The 19,812-nt window shown below is 45.2% G+C and overlaps 1 protein-coding gene and 1 long non-coding RNA gene across 2 annotated transcripts; both read left to right on the top strand.

The window, feature by feature from the left end:
• The first annotated feature begins 1,848 nt into the window (after positions 1-1,848).
• LOC126527983 (caspase-1-like) lies at positions 1,849-12,634 on the top strand. The gene is made up of 7 exons (XM_050175822.3): positions 1,849-3,050; positions 3,744-3,964; positions 6,894-7,025; positions 9,329-9,490; positions 10,281-10,415; positions 11,239-11,311; positions 12,011-12,634. The coding sequence occupies exons 1-7, from the start codon at positions 2,650-2,652 to the stop codon at positions 12,246-12,248; spliced, it is 1,362 nt and encodes a 453-aa protein (XP_050031779.1). The 5' UTR covers positions 1,849-2,649; the 3' UTR covers positions 12,249-12,634.
• Positions 12,635-15,487: 2,853 nt separating this feature from the next.
• LOC129384023 (uncharacterized) lies at positions 15,488-19,597 on the top strand. Its single transcript, XR_008611778.2, has 2 exons — positions 15,488-16,616; positions 16,656-19,597. It is a non-coding gene; the product is annotated as an uncharacterized lncRNA (long non-coding RNA).
• Positions 19,598-19,812: the final 215 nt, after the last annotated feature.

Here is a 19,812-nt window from a genome sequence, read left to right as displayed (position 1 = left end):
GCGTCTGCATGCTTGTCCGCGCACTGTTTCGCTTCCTCCGCGCGCGCGTTTTCGCACCGTGCCATGAGCTTTACGCCGCAGAATAATGAGCATTTGACAGTATACAAGCAACCATTGTTGCGTGGGCGCTATCAGAGCTGTTCAAAAATAATTTCATTGTAGAGACTTCGACGCCTACGGGGACTGTGATGTGCAGTCGCGACGATTCAATCTTTTTTTTTTCTTCTAAATTCTTTCAACCTTCCAATATTATTTCTCGAGTTGCGTCGCACTGTATGTTTATCGGTGTTCTCAGCGTGCAATTTCCCGCTGCTCCTTTTTTGTAATCCCGTGCATTAATTCATAACACAAACATGACCATATGCCATGCTTTTTTTTAAATGTGCTGCTTCTTATAGCTGCCTTTCCACTCCAGTGAACTTGCCAGTATCTATAGCATCGACAAGTTCATAGACCAAACCGTCATGACATTAGTCAGGTAGCGGACTCGGGCGAGCGTCTCAGTGCGCGTTTTCAGAACATCGCAGACCGGGCGCCGTAGCAGAAATGTTCCTCGCGTTTGTGCTTGCTGCATACCCGAGTTGTAGCCGATGACTGTTTGCCGGTTTTATGTTTCGCGAGCCAAGCTTCACGCAGCTTCTTTTCCTGCGGCTACGTGTGAATAAGGCTTACACCGGCCTCCGTTACGTGCGTCCGGCCCTGCGGCACCGAGCAGTAGCCTACCATGTTGCGCGCCTTCAAAGGCAGCCACTACCTATTGTAATACTTTGAAGCGTTGTAAAGGAGACACTCGAAGCGGGAAAGTTTCGCCACTAAATGAGGACCGCAGCGTACGAGGGAATTTAAACTCGTTTTCAGCTCGCTTCGGCGCGCCCGAAGCAGCAGCCGACGCGGCCGCTGTGTCCACGTGATCCCTCCTAGCACGTCACGCCGACGGTGGCGCCAGCTTTTCCAGTGGTGGAGCTCGAGGCCAATATGGTCGCTAGACGTGAGGCCAGTGTCAATCCCCGATACCGGCCCGCCATCGGGTGCCCCATCGGGTGCCGAGGTCGGGCCAACCGTTTTGCAGTCGGCCAGCGACGTCGGGCCGATTTTGTAACGGGGACATTCTGCTGCTTGGGAACAAGTTATTGCACTTAGTAAAAAAAACACGAATGAATAAACATAGACACGTCCAGCCGCCAACTTGTCACGTTAATTTCAGCACCACCGCGCCCCGCGAATTCTGCAACACCAGTCAGAACTTTGCCGCTGAATGCACGTCGGACAGACTTTCTCGCGCCTGCGGCGCTGGTGCTGGGTGAGTCATCGTCATCGGCAGCCTTTCAGCTGCTTACGTTCAACCGCGGTTGCTAGATTTTCAATATATGCGGCCCAGGCTCTACTACAGTCGCTACTGCTCCCACAGAAACATTTATAAGGTACATCGCCGTAAGGCGCGAGAAAGCTACGACCCGCCACGACAGCCCGCTGCTTCACCTACAGTACAGTGCACTAGAAGATATTCCCAATACTTCTAGTTCACTGTAACCTACAGCGTCCGAGCGTGAACAAACTCGATCCCACTCCGCAATAACGGCACGCCTAGGGACAAAAGCCTACAACACGCGCTAAGAAGCCTCCTCCGTAGTACCTAGGCAGAGTCATATTTAAGGAGCAAAAGCCCCCAGATTTTCTCTTTCGCGCTCTCTCTCTTACTGGCGCCTGCGCACGAACGACTGGCGATCCCTCAAATGAACGTCTCGTCGAGTTCGTGGCTGGTCGTGTGTTCACTGTACCCCTTTCCAGTCGCGATCGCAACGTTGCTTCCGAGATCACGGTTACGAAAAATATGACGCAAAAACCGTCACTTTATTAAGTAACGCACGGTAGCGCTGCAGGCCAATCCCTAGTCGAGGTGCTTTAAGCTCTAGATGAAAAAAAGCTTGTTTTCCCTAGGGATTGGTTATCTTGTTTATCTAGGATCCGTACAACGCCTCCTGTTGATCCGTATCAAGGCGGAACCAACGTTGGGCGGAACTGCGGTCCGTGCGTGTATGCATGTATATATCGTTGACCTCGTACATCGTATCAACGATATCCCATCGGTTATCTCAGTGCTGTGCGCGTTGTTTGAACAGCAAGATGAACTTGTAGCGTCGATGTGGTAACCTCGTTCCGTGTTCTATGGCTTGATACCACGGGAACGCCTATCGGAACGATCGAGATCAACACCCCGCAAGGCAGAGCGAAACCGGCGAAACTTCCACGGGGCCCTTGTGCCCGTGCCGGCGCCTTATGTTCGGCCAGTTGGACAAGCAGCACAGAGCTGCAAGAATGAACTGTGGTGTTGAGCTGGTGTCAATGCAATCTGATTAGCGCATTACGATCACGACGGCTACCAATCTTCCGTATTGAATCGTCACTACAGTCTATAGCCCCTAGAAACGGATTCGATATGTGATCGGTTGCCGTTATGCCGGTCGCATGCTAGCGTTACGGGCCTTACTACCATCCTCGCCTCTTCCGTATTAGGCACCTGTGAATCTGCTCATCGCATTGCGCAGTATTGCATCGAAACGTTGCAACATCTAGAAGGAAGCGGGTTTATGGCAACCATAGAGTTTCTCACTACATGATCGCAGCGACTTCGCGGTTCGCGCTCCAGACATGGCTGTCGCGTTCAGTCCAGACGCTCAACTCCTCCCCAAAGACGCTGCGATTACGCAGGCTTTGCAGACGCCCGCCTGCCGCTATGTAGCCGTTGTCAACGAATTAGTTGGCGTCGACCGCGTGCGCTTCGCGTTTCTCGTATACGGCGCGATGAACTCTCAGCACGGCGTACCGCCTTCGCAGCGATCGCGCGCCCTGGTGCGCTACCTGACCGGTGCCAGTTCAGACTTCGACGTCGTCAAGGGTTGTTTGGTCGAGTGCGGCGCGTCGGTCGATGAAACCGCCTTGGAGATGCTGTACGTAATGCACAAGTTCGAGCTCATGCGAAGGATATTTGGAATCTGCAGCCACAAAGCCAGCACACTTTACCAGTCGCCCAGGAGTGTCAGGAAATTTTGGTTAGTTGCCTTAACCATACATATCGGCCAATCTGACTACATACCCTGGTTGTAATGAGTTATACCGTCAGCACCTGAGACGCTCGGGCAGAAAGGAGAGAGGCCATGAGACTACATATACATTAGCAGCCATTTGGAGCATTGTTGGGAAGCCCAAGAATTGGGACAAACGGGACAAACAGATCTCTCTGATCCCACATCAATGTGGGCAGCCATCGTGGCAGCAGGTGTTGATTGAGAACTGGATGCTTTTACATGCTGTTTCTTATTAAGGGCCGGCTGTGCAAATTCCAGTGATGCAAGCTCACGTCATAGTCACTGTTAACTGTACGTTTCATCTCTCGTCATTACATATCAATTAAGGGGCAGACAACCATAGCAACACTCAGCAGTCCCGTTTGACCTGTGCTGTAACAGCTATCGGTATCATTCAAATAGTCATTGAGTGATGTGCAGAAGTGAGAGTGTGTTCAGCTCTGACACTGCTTGGGCCCATTGCATGCGAGGTGCACTGTCTCAATAAGCGATTTCATACCAAAAATTTCCAAAAATGCTTATTTACAGCGAATGAGAGCCCTTTCTATAGAAAGCCTTTTAAGTGGCAAGTCATTGTGCATGGGAAAGTGCCTTTCTTTAACTGCTGATAGTGCTTGGAAACCTTTATATTTTTGCAACCTTTCTCTCTCGTTCAAGGCGCGAGTTGGCCGGCTTCTGCGAGTCCTGCTTGGATGAGGAGGCTGCAGAGATCTTGAGGCATTTTCTGCCTGAATCTTCACTGTCCAGTGTGCCAACACATGCGGAAGCAGTCATCGTGCTGCTGTACGAGAACAGCATCATTACACTGGACAACTATTCTGCTCTTTACGAACATATAAGGGCAGCATACAACAATGAAGAACTCTTGGAGCATCTCTGTAAGTATCATACTTGCGAGTGATTTGTCCTAGTACTGGTGTTATTAGCAGTTAAGCGAAGCTTTGGCCGAGTTGGTACTGCACTTCGACAACCAGTGTAAGGACACGGGGACAAAGATGAACACTGACCGTGTCTCCCGGTATCCTTCATCTCAGTGTTAGGCGCTGGTCATGTGGTGTTGTAAGCTTGCTCCTGTAACAGTTTCTTGTTTTAAGACTGCTGCTTGTCAGTGTTGCTTTAGAAAATGTCGAAGCAATTTAATTTTGCCAAACCACCTAGCACATGTTGAGGCAATTTAGTTTCGCCAAACCAACTATCACATACAATAATACACACCCGTGAAGCTATCATTCATTAAGAAGTATATACTTTGGCTTAAGTCTGTCAATGCGGCAGCTAAGGCACCCTCTTTGGTGCTGTGGAGAACACACCTCAAGCCACACTCCTCTTTGTTAGGAATGATCCCCCGAATGTTTATTAATGCCATAGAGTTTCATACACTCGCTAAAGGGGACTGTGGGGCTAGTGTCTACGGGAGCTGCATACACGGCAGTTCAGCCGGCGTAGGAACGATGGGTAGTACATGGATTTGCCTAAACTTCGTCCTTCAGGCTTTAAATGGCTTCGTGTCTTTGCAAAGTGATCATTTATAAGAAAGCACTGTGTTATAAATAATTAAATAAACATTATTAAAATTGTCTGATGGCAGGATTTGAACACCAGACCTCTAGCATAGAGGCCCGGTATTGAAACCATTACGCCACAGATGTATGAACAAGCAAAACCACCATAATTAGCAGTGACTATGCGTGCTAGCAGAATATTATTACCCTCTGCATTAAAGAAAGTATAAATTGCTTTGAAATTTAGGCCAATTTAAGCCCCGGATAAATTGCAATAAACGAAGCCGCAATAACGTCTGAAGCCCCAAGCAAGAAGATCAGACAGAATCCATCTACTACCTATTGTTTCCATGGTGGCTGATGATCGCAGTGCCAGAGTTATCTCTAGTAATTTTAGGAAACTGTGATTCACGCCGTAGAGTTTCTCACTGTATTACCTAGAGGTAAACCTGGCGCCGCCATCTATGGGAGTTTTCTAACGAGCGCTGCCATCATGGGAATGATGGTATATGGGTGTGCGAGGCCTTGTGTCGGCGGGTGTTCTACGAAGCTTCGTCTAAAATGTGGATATGGCTACCCGGATTATGCGTTCCTAAAATAAAATCTTCATAAAAGGTTTTGTTTCACCCATATTACATTTTTCAATGAAGTTTACTCACATAAAATGCAGAATCTAGCAATTCCAACACGAACAGGTGACAAACTGTTCCAAAGCGAGTGCAGACCTTGTCATCTGTCCTCCTACTTTTCCTCCAACGCTGATAGTTTTTACTATCAGCGTAATTAGATATTCAATCACAAGTCCTCATAAATAAACAAAACATGTTTTTGTGTAATAATAAAGGTAAACAGCACATTACATGCTGTTTTAGCAGGAAATGAATAATTTGACAGACGAAACGTACTAGCCAGGCATGTCTTCAAGGTGTCCTGGTTCTTCGAGGACGATGCCAATCCGAAGTCACCATACACCGGCATTCCCATGCATTCAACAGCGCAGCAGTGCCAGATTTCCCTCTAGGTAGTATAGCGAGAAACTCTTATGATTTATGCCACTATTTATACATCCGTATGGCTAACCTATACTGATTAGGCACTGAGAAATGCAAGAAGGTGCAGAATGGTATGCTGCGCCACCTAGGCTACACAGTGCTGCCTGTAGTGCTACATTATACTACAGGTACTGCAGATTTTTGTTTAGATTTGAATGACCAAGAGCTAGTTAAGGTGTGCTTCAAATAAAAAACAGAAGTCCTTTCACACAGCCCAAGTGATATCAGGTGGAGACAGAGTTAAGACATGCATTGTGAGATGCATTGTGACACAAAGATTTTTTTTTTCAAATTGTTCTCAAGCAGTTTGAAAAAGTCTATATCTCATTATCAGTACCTTTTACTGCTCACAGTAGCCTTATAACATCAAAATATGGGTACATTTTGATTGTACATGCTCTGTGAATGTCCCTCTCATGAGAAATTTCTAGCCCAATCACTATGCCCTGGGAAATTAAAAGAAGTTTGAACTAACAGAAAGCCTTGTTTAAATTAAGCAGCTCATCAAGAGAAGTGAGGAGTTCTCAGTGGTAAACACTGCTTGGATATTGTTTGACATTGCGGAGTTTTTTTTCCCCCATTTTTCAGAACAGTTTGTTAAAATGCATTTAAAGCATGCTGGACAACTGAAATATTTAGAATGAACTGGAACTTTGAATTTTCATACAACTTTGCATTATCACAAGTCATTTGCAAGTTTTACGAGGCATGGCGGATGTGGCGGCGAGTCCGTGAGTGTTGAATTGCAATGTGTTTGTGTGCTATGTAGAATGCCATGCAGGAAGTCATTTTTCTTTCTTATAGCAGTCATGCAGATGTCTGGTTGAATGAGACACACAGTTAATTTAAATTGGTGGTCTTGGTTGTTGGGGTAGATCTCCCAAGCTTTTCCTAATGAATTACAAGCATATGGGTAATTGTAATGCTTAATTTCAGCCTAGTAACCAATCACTTCAAGTACACAGTTCAATCTGGGCAACATATGGCCATATGTTGGGGCATAGATTTGCCATGGGGCTGTGTCTTTAATGACACACTGGGGCCAGTTCTTTATGTAAATAAGACACCACATACTATTCACTTTGTATTGTCAAACATGGAATGCTCAAAGAATTGGTTAAACTGGTACATACTTGCGTGGATAGTGAAGTCTTGTGCCATTCTGTATCCACTCTGGCCATTCAGAGGAGATACTCAGTGTTGACAGATAAAGCTGCCTGTTGCTTACCGAAGGTCAATTTCTTCACGTCTAGGTGAAACAGTGCCGCGGTATTCCATGACAAACAGCCCCCATGGATACGCTGTCATTTTAAACCATAATGTGTTCAAAGACCCAAAGAAGGAGATCAAGCTGGAGGAACGACAGGGAACAAAGAAAGATGTTGGTAAAAGGAAATGTTTGCTTTTTTTACATTCTGTCAGTGTGCTGTTGTCAGGTTGTTTAGAGAAGCAAGATGCACATTTGGGTTAGTTGGTTTAGGCGTGATTAAACTAACAGCATGGAGATAGAAATTTGACGAAAAGTAGAAAGAAAATTAACGTGATGCTGTTCTCATTTCCATTCTTCTTTCGTCCAAATTTTATCTTCACACTTTTAGTTTAATCGTGTTCAGAGAGCCCAGAATATGAAAGAAAAGCATATTTAAATTTATAACGTCTGAATTGAGACCTGTTGGAGGCTGATCGTCTTGAATTTTAAATAGCACAACACTGGACAAGGTCATAAGAGGACACACACAGCAATGACTTTTAACAACTTTTCATTATTCTGAAAGGGCAGACACATATAATTAGACAGAAGTAAAAGACAAGCACAGAAAAATGAAACTGATATGTAGTAATCATGTCATGTCACTCGTGCCCTTGATGCCCAGACGGTGGGAGTGACATGACATGTTCACGTATGTCCTTGTTTTTTATTTGTCTGTTTATATATGTTTGTATAAAGACATTCCTACACGTCAGTGCTGTGTGTGTGTCTTCTTTTTATGTTTTTGCACGCAACTTGGTTCGTGACTTGAGCAGCACATAGCTTATTAGCATGAAAAGTCTGATTGGAAACTGAACGCAATCGCCTTTGTGGAATTGATTCATGATTTTGTGCGCATTTTCGTTAAACATTGCAGTTTTTGAATTTGGCCTAAATTCTGTCGGCCTTTGCCACAGTACAGGTTCATATTCCTCAGCACCGCTAATAGAAAGACTGAAGAAATAAAAAAAATGTAGGACATCTCCTATTTCCCAGTTGTTCTTTCTGCACTGTCTGATGCAGTTTGTAGAATTGCAGTTTCTTTTCAATTTAATTTTTCCACTTTGTTAAAAATTTCGGCGCCTAAATAATATTAGCTTTGCACAGCTGTTGCTACAATTTTACTGGTTTATTTTTAATGCAGCCAATTTCATCCAAACTGGTTTAGCATTTGTCTAATGAGACCATTTCATGCATTCAATGTATATATATTTAATACAAGTGAGTAAGAGGTAAATTCCTCTTAGAATTTATCTAAACATGCTTTAGCAAGGCAGGCATCGGGTTGCCTGATGTGTATGCAGTCGGCCACAAAAGTTTACAGATCGTGGAATTTGTGAAAACATTTGGGATTCCCACAAATCATTAGCAGGTTGCCTCAGACTCAAAAGTTTCAATCTGTAGTTTTTACTGCCTGCACAGTGATCCATTAAATGAAAAGTTTCACGTCTTAACAGAGCAGAAGTTTGCATCCATTGTGGAATCTATGTCACACGCTACGTTGTTGAAGGATGCACACGAAAAAGCTGAGCCTGTGATGATGCCGCCGGAGGCTTTGTCATGGCGAGTTAAGGCCTCCTGGACGAACCATGGAATGAGCTTCTAGCCTGTCTAATAGTCAGTCCTAACACTTCCTGTGACCATGCACCATGGTGCACGCATTCAGCCCATTCCATCTTCTTTGCTCTGTGAAATTTAAATTCATTACGTAGCTGCTACGAGATGAGGTTTATTTATTTATTAATTATAGCTTTATTTACTACACACGCCTACACACATCTACATCACCCATAAGGCATAATTGTAAAGTTTAGTTGGGACCTAAAATTGGCATAATGGGCAAATGGTAATACAAACAACAAAAATAAATGTTAAACTTTCATAAAGCAGTAAGAACTAACACTCGTAAAGAGTAACATTAGTTGCAAATAGTTTTGAGCACTACAAACAACAAGTTGTATAAAAGTGGTGCATTTGAAGCTGATAAGACAGTTAAAAACTTGTTTCAATAACATCTCTATAATGATAGCACAATGGCCAAGTTTAGTCTTATGTAAGTGCAAGGTTTGAGCGGCTTAAATTTTATTTTTTTAACTTTAAGTGGAACTGTAAGACACGACAGCGCTGATTCCCATGATTGAGGGGCACTTGTCATTAAACATTATTTGTGGGGCAGTGTAATTTGTGGTCATTTCGTAAGGTATTTACTGCGAATTTCTTTGTGCAAGGTTTGTAGCAAGCTATGCAGCTTGGTGTATGTTCTATAATGTCAAATATATTTGTTTTATCGCAAGGAAAAAGAATACTTCATACTTTTTAAAAGACTAATGTTTGCTTTGCTGCGATTCCTCCAGAATGGCAAGAACATTTGCTTGCTTTTAACCTTCTGTCCACTAATACACAGCTTTAACTCGCATTAAAAATTTCTCTTCCCTTCAGATGTGCTCAAACAACTGTGGGAGGAGCTGGATTTCGACGTCAGAGTGTATGATGACTACACATTAAGTGAAATTGAAAAATTACTACACGAAATTGCCACAGTTTGGGATCACCGGAAGAGTGATGCTCTTGTTTTCATCATCTTGTCACATGGGTACAGAGGTAAGATGACCTGACCCTAATAATTGTGCAAGCCATTGAGTCATTATTATTTTGACAGCAATACATTGTTTGAGTGAACGATTGTGTTTGTCCTAAAAATGAGTGCTGTTCACTTGTGCTGATTCAAAACTGCAGTTTACATAGTGACAGCTCTTTCAGGTTTATGCATGGTGTGTATCATGGATTAGGTCCATACTCAAAGGCAAAGTGTAGAGATGGAAGCTTTTGACTTTTATGAGGGCACGCAGTGAATGGTTATCCCAGACTTTGCAAGTTGACTATTCTGCAATCTGGATTTACATATTTGTGGTGGAAGGCCCTGAAATCTGATGTGGCTTATAGAACTTTAGCTGGTAAGGCTTCTGGCATGAGATGAAACCCTCTTCATCACTCATGCTGTATGTTAATGACCCTGCAGTGGAGTGGCATTGCTTCTGATGCTAAAATTAAGCATTACTGTTAACAAGCTTAGAGCCGTACAAGTGTCAAGTGAATGACGTGTGTCACTTGAACATGACAGTACTACTATACAGGGGGTGTAGCCTCAGAGGCAGAGGTGCGAAGCTACAAACACTGGCCCTTTTACACACAGGTGGAGGCAGAATGGAGACATGGCTATGGCAGTATGCAATGAACTGTGATTTTTTTTTTTAACCATTCCGATAAACTGCGTATCGTCTAACCTAACCTGGGACCTCATGATTGTTAGCAAAGTGTCGTAGGCCACCTAGCCCCTAAGACAGTTCCCGAAAAAGAAGTGCTTATCACGTGACATTACGTATCCTTTCAGGTGGGTTTTATGCAAGTGACTGCAAAAAGGTGAATCTTGACACCATTGAGAGCTACCTCTGCGAGAAATGTGATGGTCTCCGGGACAAGCCAAAGGTTCTCTGTGTCCAGGCTTGCCAGAGCGAAGGCTTATCTGGTTGGTTCCATGATGCATAAAGTCTTCTGTGCAATGCGGGCGGCTGTTGATGTGGGATTGTTTGAATGGATGACAGCTAATTGAGACCTACAAACAAAGCTATGCTTCCGTTAAATTTAGATCAGTGGGAAAGTAGGCTGTGGGTATCTGAAAAGGGGAAGTCAGCATCCACCATCTAGCAGCCGAAAGATATGAAGGAAACATACCCAAGGAAGATGGTGAGGTTGGCTAGCTGGTTAAACAGGTACTGATTTAAAGTGTAACCTTTAATTAAAGTGTAACCGTTTTCATTTCTAACAGGTTACAAATGATCATGTAAGTGTAAATTTCTTTCTTCAATTTGTTTATTTTTGTGTGCGTTTGAAATGTGTTTCTGTATGCATTTGTAATGTTGTTTTGATGTTATTTAAATTATGGGGTTTTACGTGCCAAAACCATTATATGATTATGAGGCACACTTTTGATGTTATAATTTTGAACTTATCAATTGTGCTTATTTATAGGAGGCTCACCTGTAGTGATGAGCTACGGGACCCCCTTGTGGGTACTTTTATAAGTAACAACACCAATGCAAATTGGCAAGGTTCTGATTGGTGCTCAGCAAAACAAAGACTAAAGCAATGCGTCAAAGCCAGGACACCCAAACAATGCCTTCAGACGCAGCTGAAGCCAAGAGCTCGGGTGTGGGGTATCACGTGGTGTTTTTGTTTCCAGTCGCTACTGTTCACAGACCAGTTGTCTTTGTTGCATGAATTGAAAAGTGGAGCATTGTCACATTACTGCTTTCTGCAGCAAGTCACAGATCACTTCCATTTCATTTCAGAACCACTGCCAAGGACAACTGGCGAAAGACGGAGCCGGGCTCACATGCTGAAGTTCATGTCGACAGTGCCTTAGTAAGATTGCTATTGTCGTATGCATGACAGACGTCCCCCCCTCCCCCCCCCATTGTCTTTAGGCCATATGCATAGACCTGAAGAAATTGCCTGTAGCAGAGATAGTACAGTTCCTTTTTCATCTGTGTTAATTAGAAGGTTATTTAGAACCTCATTGTTGTAAATAACTGCGTGTATGCAACTTTCCACATAATATATTAAGAAAAATAAATAAATAAGACAAACTAACTCATTAAAGTGAAACACTATCTTCCGCCAAAGAATGACACATTGTTGAGTTGTTTAATTTGGCCTCACGCTGCTATCTGCTAACCTTTTAGTCAGCTCAGATGGCAGAGCGACTGGCCTGGAAAAGTGTTGGGTCCCAGGTTGAATCCCTGAACCAGGATGCATTTTTCTTTAACGCAAAACTTCCTTTCTGAGAAGCCTGCATAAGTTTCTTTTGTATCGTCATAAAACTCTCTGGTGAGTGACGATTTTTCTCTTTGACAAACACCTCCTCAAAATTGTAGATTTTTGCAGAAGTTACTTGCTGAATGTTTTGATTAGCTAAAAACAAGAGCAGCGAGAGCGGTAGCCTTCACATTGTTTGCAAGCAGGCCTTCGTTTTTTTGTTCTGGAAGCAATCTGACCTAAAATCGTGTTAGTAGGGCCTCGTGCCCAACATCCCCACTGATGTGTGTGTTAAATTCTTTGCAGCTCCCTGTCCTACCGGGATCCTCACTATGGCAGCGTGTTTGTGCAAGCGTTTGTGGACGCGGTCCGCCGTCACTGGCGCAACCACGACCTTCTGCAAATTGGGACATTCATCAACAGTGGCGTCGCTGACAAGCCCATCCCTGTGGTCTCCAGCGACGGCCGAAATATCAACTGGTCAAGCCAGACTTCGGAAGTGAGCAACACATTGACCCGTTCCCTCCACCTGGGAAAAAAGTGAAGCAATGTGGTTGTTTGGCCTTGACACAAAGGACCCTGCCACTTTTCTTTTGTTTCCTTTTTTTCTCTAAAGGCAGACACGAGAGGTACCAAGTCAGTCTAGAATGGTAAACTCTCCTCTCAAAAATCTTGTATGCACTTACCTTGACAGAAAAAATCTCTTACTATACTGGACCCTCATTATAATGAAGTTGATGGGGAAGCTGAAATTACTTTGTTATATCCATTACTTCGTTATATTGATTATTGACTTTTACTGCAATACGTACCCAGTGGTGTGTACAACTTTAAACATGCAAAGGAGACCACGGCTCCACGGCCTACCAAACCGCTACGTGGCAGCGTATGCAATGAAATTTTCATGAAACAACAGCAATAACTCACTGGCGTGTGCAACACGCGACTCTTTAGTGCCCGAGGCGACAGCCTTTACAATAGCATCCTTACGTTCCAATGTGATGGCCCTTCACTCCTGCTTTCCGCTTGGCTCGCACATATTCTTGTGAAACCAGCGACACAGTGATGCGGTCAAAAGGAACAGCTAGCACGCTGTGATGCGAACGCAGTCCATTGTGTTTGGGCAGTATGTAGCACACAACATGGTGTGCCAACCACGCAGGTGGGGCGGTATTCTTGGGTGACCTCCATGACTTTCGTAGGTGGTTTCACCTTTGTGTGATGTTGCAAACCCGTTGAAGCGTACGGCCAACAGAGCTTGGCACAGCGTCAGAGACACTGTGACCGTATGCGTGAACGCGTTCAGCCCATGAAAGCAAAACTATCAGACTCACCGCTCTCTCCTGGCCCCACGGCTCCGCTGTAGGGGTTAACTCCATGTCTGCTGTATGAGCGCGCTGACTTGGCTGGGCCTGCTCACGCTGGTGTCATCTTGGAGGTCACGCCTAGCTGCGTCAGCCAACGCGGCATGCTATTTTGTTATTCTGCGTTGTGGGAGATATGGGGTTCTCCTCCGTACTATTGGGACAAAGGAACGACAACACAATAGTGCAAACAATCACAAGGGCATTTATTGCACCTTTCATAGATCAATGCCTGCTAGCCGAGTTGCTATCCACAAAACATGCCGATGGGCGCGCGACAAATCTAGAAGTCCGACTTACCGCGACCGCATTGCGAGCGAATATGTTCGCCCCATGCTGGATCCCAACGCCTGGTCGTTCGCGTGTACGGTCACGCCAACGGTGTCCAAGGTGGCCACGCGAGACGGTCTCGCAGAAGCATGGTCGGCGCGCGCGCAAGCGGCACGTCCGTCCCGCTCGCTTCCCGAACCCAAAGAGACCAAGCGCCTTCCTTTCGGCGCCCAAGTAACCTCGCCTGTCGGCGGCGTTAGCAGCGCAACACTAGCGCCATCTCTCGCACTGCGCTTCAACCACTCGGACCGCCGCGGGCGCCAGGCCACGCGGCGGGCGAAGCTGCCCTGTAGGAGACGAGCTATGCGGGAAAACTAGATCTCAGGGGAGGCGTGAGAGTCACGCATCCCCACAGCGTGCAAGTATCATCATGGATACATGGTGCGATGCAGCTAAGCATGGCCTCCGAAATTGCAATATCGAAGGGTGCACCTAGCAGCCTAGCTTTGCCAGCTACTTGCCACAGCTGGCTGTGCACAGAGGCTGTCTTGCTTATGCACAGCCTCTGAGCACGTGGCTACGCACGGCGACGAGAAAGATCTGTGTTGCTCGACGGGTTGTGTAACGCAGAAATTTTGAATTGCAGCACCGAACGAGCGCGAAACCCAGCGGAAAGCGATATGCTTGGTGTACAGCGGTCGGTACTTTCGGTTTCGGAGACTAATCTAGTTCATTATATCCATTGGCTGAACAGTTTTACTTCTTTAAAACAAGGCTTTAAATACCTGGATCTCAATAGGGATTTCAAGGTGAATTACATTTACTTAATTATATCCATTATATCCTGTCTCACTATAACGAGGTTTAGGTGTAGTGAAGAAAATGGTAGGCCAAACTTCCTAAAACGTTTGCACCTATATTACGCATTTGGTGATACCAGTGTGATGCGAATAATTTCATGGTATTTTTTCGTACCTCGGACTGGCTGTCGCACAGAGAAAGTCACCAAAAGCTCTCTCTCTCTGACTGACTCTTAGCTTACTTTCATATGCAGTGTAATCATGCTTTATTGACGAGCAATGAACTAGTTTTAAGTGTGTGTGGGAATTGAAAGCTGGTGTTATCGCCCGTACTTCCATTTCCTTCCTGCCTTGCTGGCATTCCACTCACAACCTATCATGATATTCCGGACACGTTAGCTCTCAATGTGCGTTAAGCTAATGTTTCTATAAGGTGTCCTTTTAATGCTCAGTACTTTGTGCTCGTGCATCATCGAGTTCTGAGCCATTGCATTTCTGAATGTGTATTTGGCTTCCTCCCTTTTACACCTGCCACCCTCATTGGGCTGCCTCGTTGCAGCTTTGAGCACGTGTTCTCGCAGCTTGCATTTGGCCATCTGCTTTTCTGTGAAGCGTGGGGTTAGGCTTTCTCTTGTTGTCTCCTGAGGAGTCACTTTGCATCTTTCGCTGGTTCTCATCTCCATGGGCAATTTATCAAATGGCCCGTCAGCTTGTCAGCTCTGGTTACAACTAGTAGTGCATGCTTTGTTCCTTTTTTTCTTTGTTTTTTGTGAGTTACTTCTTGTTCATCAAAGGGAATGCCCAGATGACAAATGAGAAGCGAGCTTGTGAACTGTGTGAATCACCACTTTTGCCTGTGGTGACATTACACAAATGAAGACATCTGCGGTGGATGACAACACTGCACAAACGGATACAAAGGGCCAGAAAAAGGAACCACCTTTTTTGTCTTTCGTCTAACCATGCTAATTCACGGTATTGCCATCGTGCCTTCGGCATATATTTTTTTTACTGCTGTTGTACCACCTTTAACGGTTATGTATGTGCCAACTTTCCTATTCTAACACCAACTTGTCCATACTGCTAAAAGGAATCTATGGGCAGTTACCATCACCATCAGCCTATTTTATGTTCACTGCAGGATGTGGGCCTTCTCCAAGTGACATCAATTTGCCCCTGTCTGATGGATGGATGGATGAAAAACTTTATTAGGGTCCTTTAGGGCGCGCCCTAGCGCGCAGCGGGCCGCTCCCACGTCGTCTGATGTCTGCAAACTTCCGCATTTTTCAGACCATCTATGCTTCCCTTCCCTGGGTACTCGTTCTGTGACTCCAATAGACCACCAGTTATCTGCCTTACATATCTCATGGCCTGCCTAATTCTTTTAATGTCAACTAGAATATCGGCTACCAGCTTTTGTTAAAGTCTTTTAAAAAAGGCCCCTCACCAGGTGCTGTAGCAAATTTTGGTCATATGCTGGAAGCTGTTAGATGGCCTCTAGGGAACATTCTACCGCTACAATTTTTCAAATTGGTTTGTTAACAGCAGAGATAGAAACATTTAAACAGTCACGAACTCATGATTCCAGAAGGCGAGCTTCGCTGCCAACATACACTCTCTCCACTTGCCCCCGTCTAGCCTCTGCAAGCGAAATTCCTTCCCTGCGTTCTCCCATACCGGAGCCAGAGAAGTGCGTAATGAATATGTCACGGGCCCCGCCTTCCTTTTTTCTCTCTCTCTCTTGCACGTTTTTGCTGTGTGGTGCACTTCCGGTGACGGTCTAATGCGCAAACTGCTGCGTTTGTCTAATTTTGCAGGCTGTGCATGCAAACGTCTGACTAGTGGTGTGATAAGCCAGTGCTAGATGAGCACTAAGGCAGATGCAAGCCTATAAAAGAACACGATCATGCACAGAAACCTGTTAGAAGGTGGCAGATAGTTTCGCTTTCTGCGCACATGGCTGCACGACGTGGGAAGCAGACGAAGCAGAAGTATGTCCCTTTTGCTATGGCACGTAGTAAAACGAGAGTTGCAGATATTCAGTGTGTAGGTTTTATTAATTCTCTATATATTGTCTAATGAAGCAACCGATAAAACAGATAACTGCTATAGCCTTGAATAATTCTCAAAGTCACATGCTTAACGGTGAGTGACGTTTCAGCAATGCGAATTATCTAGGCGCACTTATGCGTCTGACCTCGACAATCCGGCTTACAGTGCCGCTCCCTTGAGAAGGCCACACGACGTTTGGTTTGAAATTTCGGTTTTCATGGTGCACAGCAGTGCAATACTTTGTCAGTGTGCATTGTGTACAGTGCTCTTGTCTGTTAAAAATGGCCACACCTGGTTAGAAGCCCTTCAACATTATGCCCCACACTTTCTGTTCCATCGCTCATTGCACTGCTCTTAACTACTTCTCAAACTCCTCGAGTGTAGTGTTTGAGCCATGGCTTGCAGGGCTGCACAGTAACGTCACCGGTTGTAACAGCTGTGCGAAAACTAACCACACCTGGGCAGGCCGCTGTGTTGCAGCCCATACAGGCACAGCGAGTTTTTGTACAGTGTACCGTCACAACATTGTCGTCACGTGTGACAACAAACACATCTGAGTGTCACTGTTCTCACAGCATGCTGAATCTTCTCTTCTTGCTCTTGTATTATATTTCGCTTTGCAATCGTTTTATGTGGCCTTCCGTCCTTTCTGTTTTTGTTATTATTTCAATGGATGACTGTGCCTTACGAGTGTTTTCTTGCTCATTGTTTAGGGCAGTCCTTCAGACCTGAGTTCAGTCTAGGACTTTGGCTACACCAGTCCTGTGTCAGTTGTTCATATGCCTAGGGATACTTGTTGCAATCAGTCAGCTCAGTGCTGCAGACATCCTCATTAAGTAGCTTTCACTTGGCAGCAGAGACTGTATTTATGCAGCAAGACCCCGTTAACTCGAAGTTGTAGAAATCGGTGAAAACTTTGAAGTAAGCAGAGTTTTGAGATAAGGTAATTTACAAAAATACTATAAGCACCTGACCACACCACAAGACCACGTAGAGCCTTTCGAAATAGGCGCCAGTAGCCACTAAATTCCTTGCAAAAGCTCAATACACCAGGAGCGGTATTTTCGGTAGATGACCTTTGCCAAATAACACGCGCGAGATATCATTTTTTGTTAGATATTTCGCACGGTTTGTGGTGTCGTGCTGACCCTGCAATCTCTGTACAATCGTTTAGCAGCAACGCTAATGCATTTGTGCTCGACACTCATGATGGCAGTGGCAAGATTGCTTCCCTCGCTCCACTTGCAAATTCAATTGAGCGAAGCGCGTCTGCTTGGATTCTTGGTCATTTTGCAGCCGAGCTGATAGTGCGTCGCTTGTGGTTATTTGCGGTTAAGACGCGGTTATCGAATGCGAGGTCTACACTTACCTGCAGCGTCTCAGCGCGTGAAATCTGAGCAGAGCGAAACGTAAGGGGCCTTCAGCTAAAACTGTCTATTATCAATGAGATCGCAGCCGGCTCTGAACAGCCGGCAGCTGTTAAGAGCAGTGCAGAATCAAGTGGAATTTGCTACAAACTTTCTCGCGGTCCTGTCGCTTTTTTCCGATATCACAGCAGTGCACAAAGTATGGAAGCCTTTGCATAGCAACTTTTTCCGCAATGTTTTCTCGGTGAAGATTTCGAGTTATTCAGAGTGTGGCTCAAAAGCATTTTGAGATGATCGGTGAAAAATACATTGAGTTCGCATAAAGCCAGGAAAAAAAAATTATTGACTTAACTGATATTTCAAGATATAAAAGTTCAGTTAATGAGGGCTTACTGCACACTTGAACCATGTTTTAGTGAACACAAATATAAGAAATTACTGGATACAATGAAGGGAATCTAAAATTTGTCTCTATTTCAGTGAGTATTCTACTGCTAGAATGAAAACAAAAATCAGATCAAACACAGTGTTGGTTTTAACAAAGCAAATGTTTGTTTGCACGTGACTCAATATGTGTGTATTCTGGTAGGAAAAATCTCCCTCTCCAAGAGCAAAATGAAACAGTACAACCTGGATGCATGCGAGTCTCTTGGCTAGCAAGTTCCGTGCGATCACCACAATCGCATAATTGTGCATTAAGGATGGTGCCAAGCGGGTGTCTAACTGGGTGCGTTTTTCTGTGCCTCATATTAGCACAATCCACCGAAAGGCCACCAAAATTGACAGAAGATCCTTTGCTAGCTTGCAAGAGGCATCATATTCACACACAACCTATTGCAAGATTCTTCCTGCCGATATCAGCATGTGTGCTTAATGTGTATCTGATATGACAAAGGTCTTTTTCATGTAGAATGTGGTTTTGTTATAACTAGGTTAGACTGTATCGAGAAACCTTCTGTGGAACACTTGAATGCCCACTTGTGTTTCATAGGTGCTCAAAGCTTATTCATGTTTGGTTTTAACGCGACAGCATTAAGAAGCTCATGTCGCAGAAAAGCCGGTGTCGTCGGCCGTAAGCGAAAAATCCCAGAAGGCAATTCATAAATAAAAACAACTTGCAAGAAGGGCTCGGTGGGAATCGAACCAGGGTCTCCGGAGTGTGAGACGGAGACGCTACCACTCAGCCACGAGTTCGATGCTTTAAAGCGGTACAAAAGCGCCTCTAGTGAATGCAGTGTTGCCATAGAAATGAGCCGTAGAAAGTTATACTGCGGTATATATCGGTAATTATGAACATGTAACTTACAGAAGTCGCAGTTACACGAGTAGCGAAGTGCGTTTCTGCTACATTTCTTCAGCGCTTTCCGCACACGCAGAGCCATCTTGCGGCAAACACAGAAGACCCCCTCCTCTCAATGTACGGCGCTGCCCCGACAGGTGGCGCGCCACTCGCGCATTGGGGTTTTGCGGGGACAGGTGCGAGGTGCGTCGCGTCCCGGACTCCTCTCCCCTGACGACGTTTCTCCTTGCTCCCTCACGGGTTGCAGAATCAAGCGTCCTTCCATTCTTTAGATCACTATCTGTCTTATCTCTCTGCCCGTGCCGATCACGATGTTTGGCTGGCGTGCATCGTTTCCCCGGGGCTCCGAGACACCGAGTTCTTTGGTTCGTTCCGCTTGCTCAGGCGCACGTTTCATTGCCGTGCCGAACAATGCGGGGCGCCTCGCAAGTGATCGCTGCGCTGTAGCACATTGTCTTACACCCCTTGGCGTGTCGACGGGAACGCTGTTGCGTTCCACTTTTGAAGGCGAAGCTTAAGCGTCCTCTAATTTTTGTTAGCATTGCTGCCTTTCAGTGCAAATCATGCCATCCTGCACACATGTTGAGCTGGAAGATGCATGTTTGGATATTACCTTTGCATTTCTTTGTGAATCCATATGTCGGTGCAGTGAGCTGCATCAAACTCGCCAGAGCTGATGCAGCTGATGATGGCTTTGAATCTTTTTACACATTTCTTGCAAGACCTACTTACCATACGCATGTGTGTTTGTACTCCTGGACACATCTCACATGGAAAGTTTGCATGGACTGGCAAGTTCGAAATGGCTTGCCGCATGGTCCAACCAGGCTCTTTTTCCATTAATGTTCAAAAGCTTGGTCATACACTGGCTATCTAGCGCGCACTCGAGATGGAAACCAGAAAACCATGTGCAAGGTGGGAAGTTTAGAGGGCATGTGTAGGCTGTGATAAGTGT

The sequence above is a fragment of the Dermacentor andersoni genome, chromosome 9 (genome assembly GCF_023375885.2).
Source record: "Dermacentor andersoni chromosome 9, qqDerAnde1_hic_scaffold, whole genome shotgun sequence".
In the NCBI taxonomy this organism is placed as follows: Eukaryota; Metazoa; Arthropoda; class Arachnida; order Ixodida; family Ixodidae; genus Dermacentor; species Dermacentor andersoni.
The sequence above is the reverse complement of the archived record's forward strand: the minus strand, read 5'-3'. Positions and strand labels throughout refer to the sequence as shown.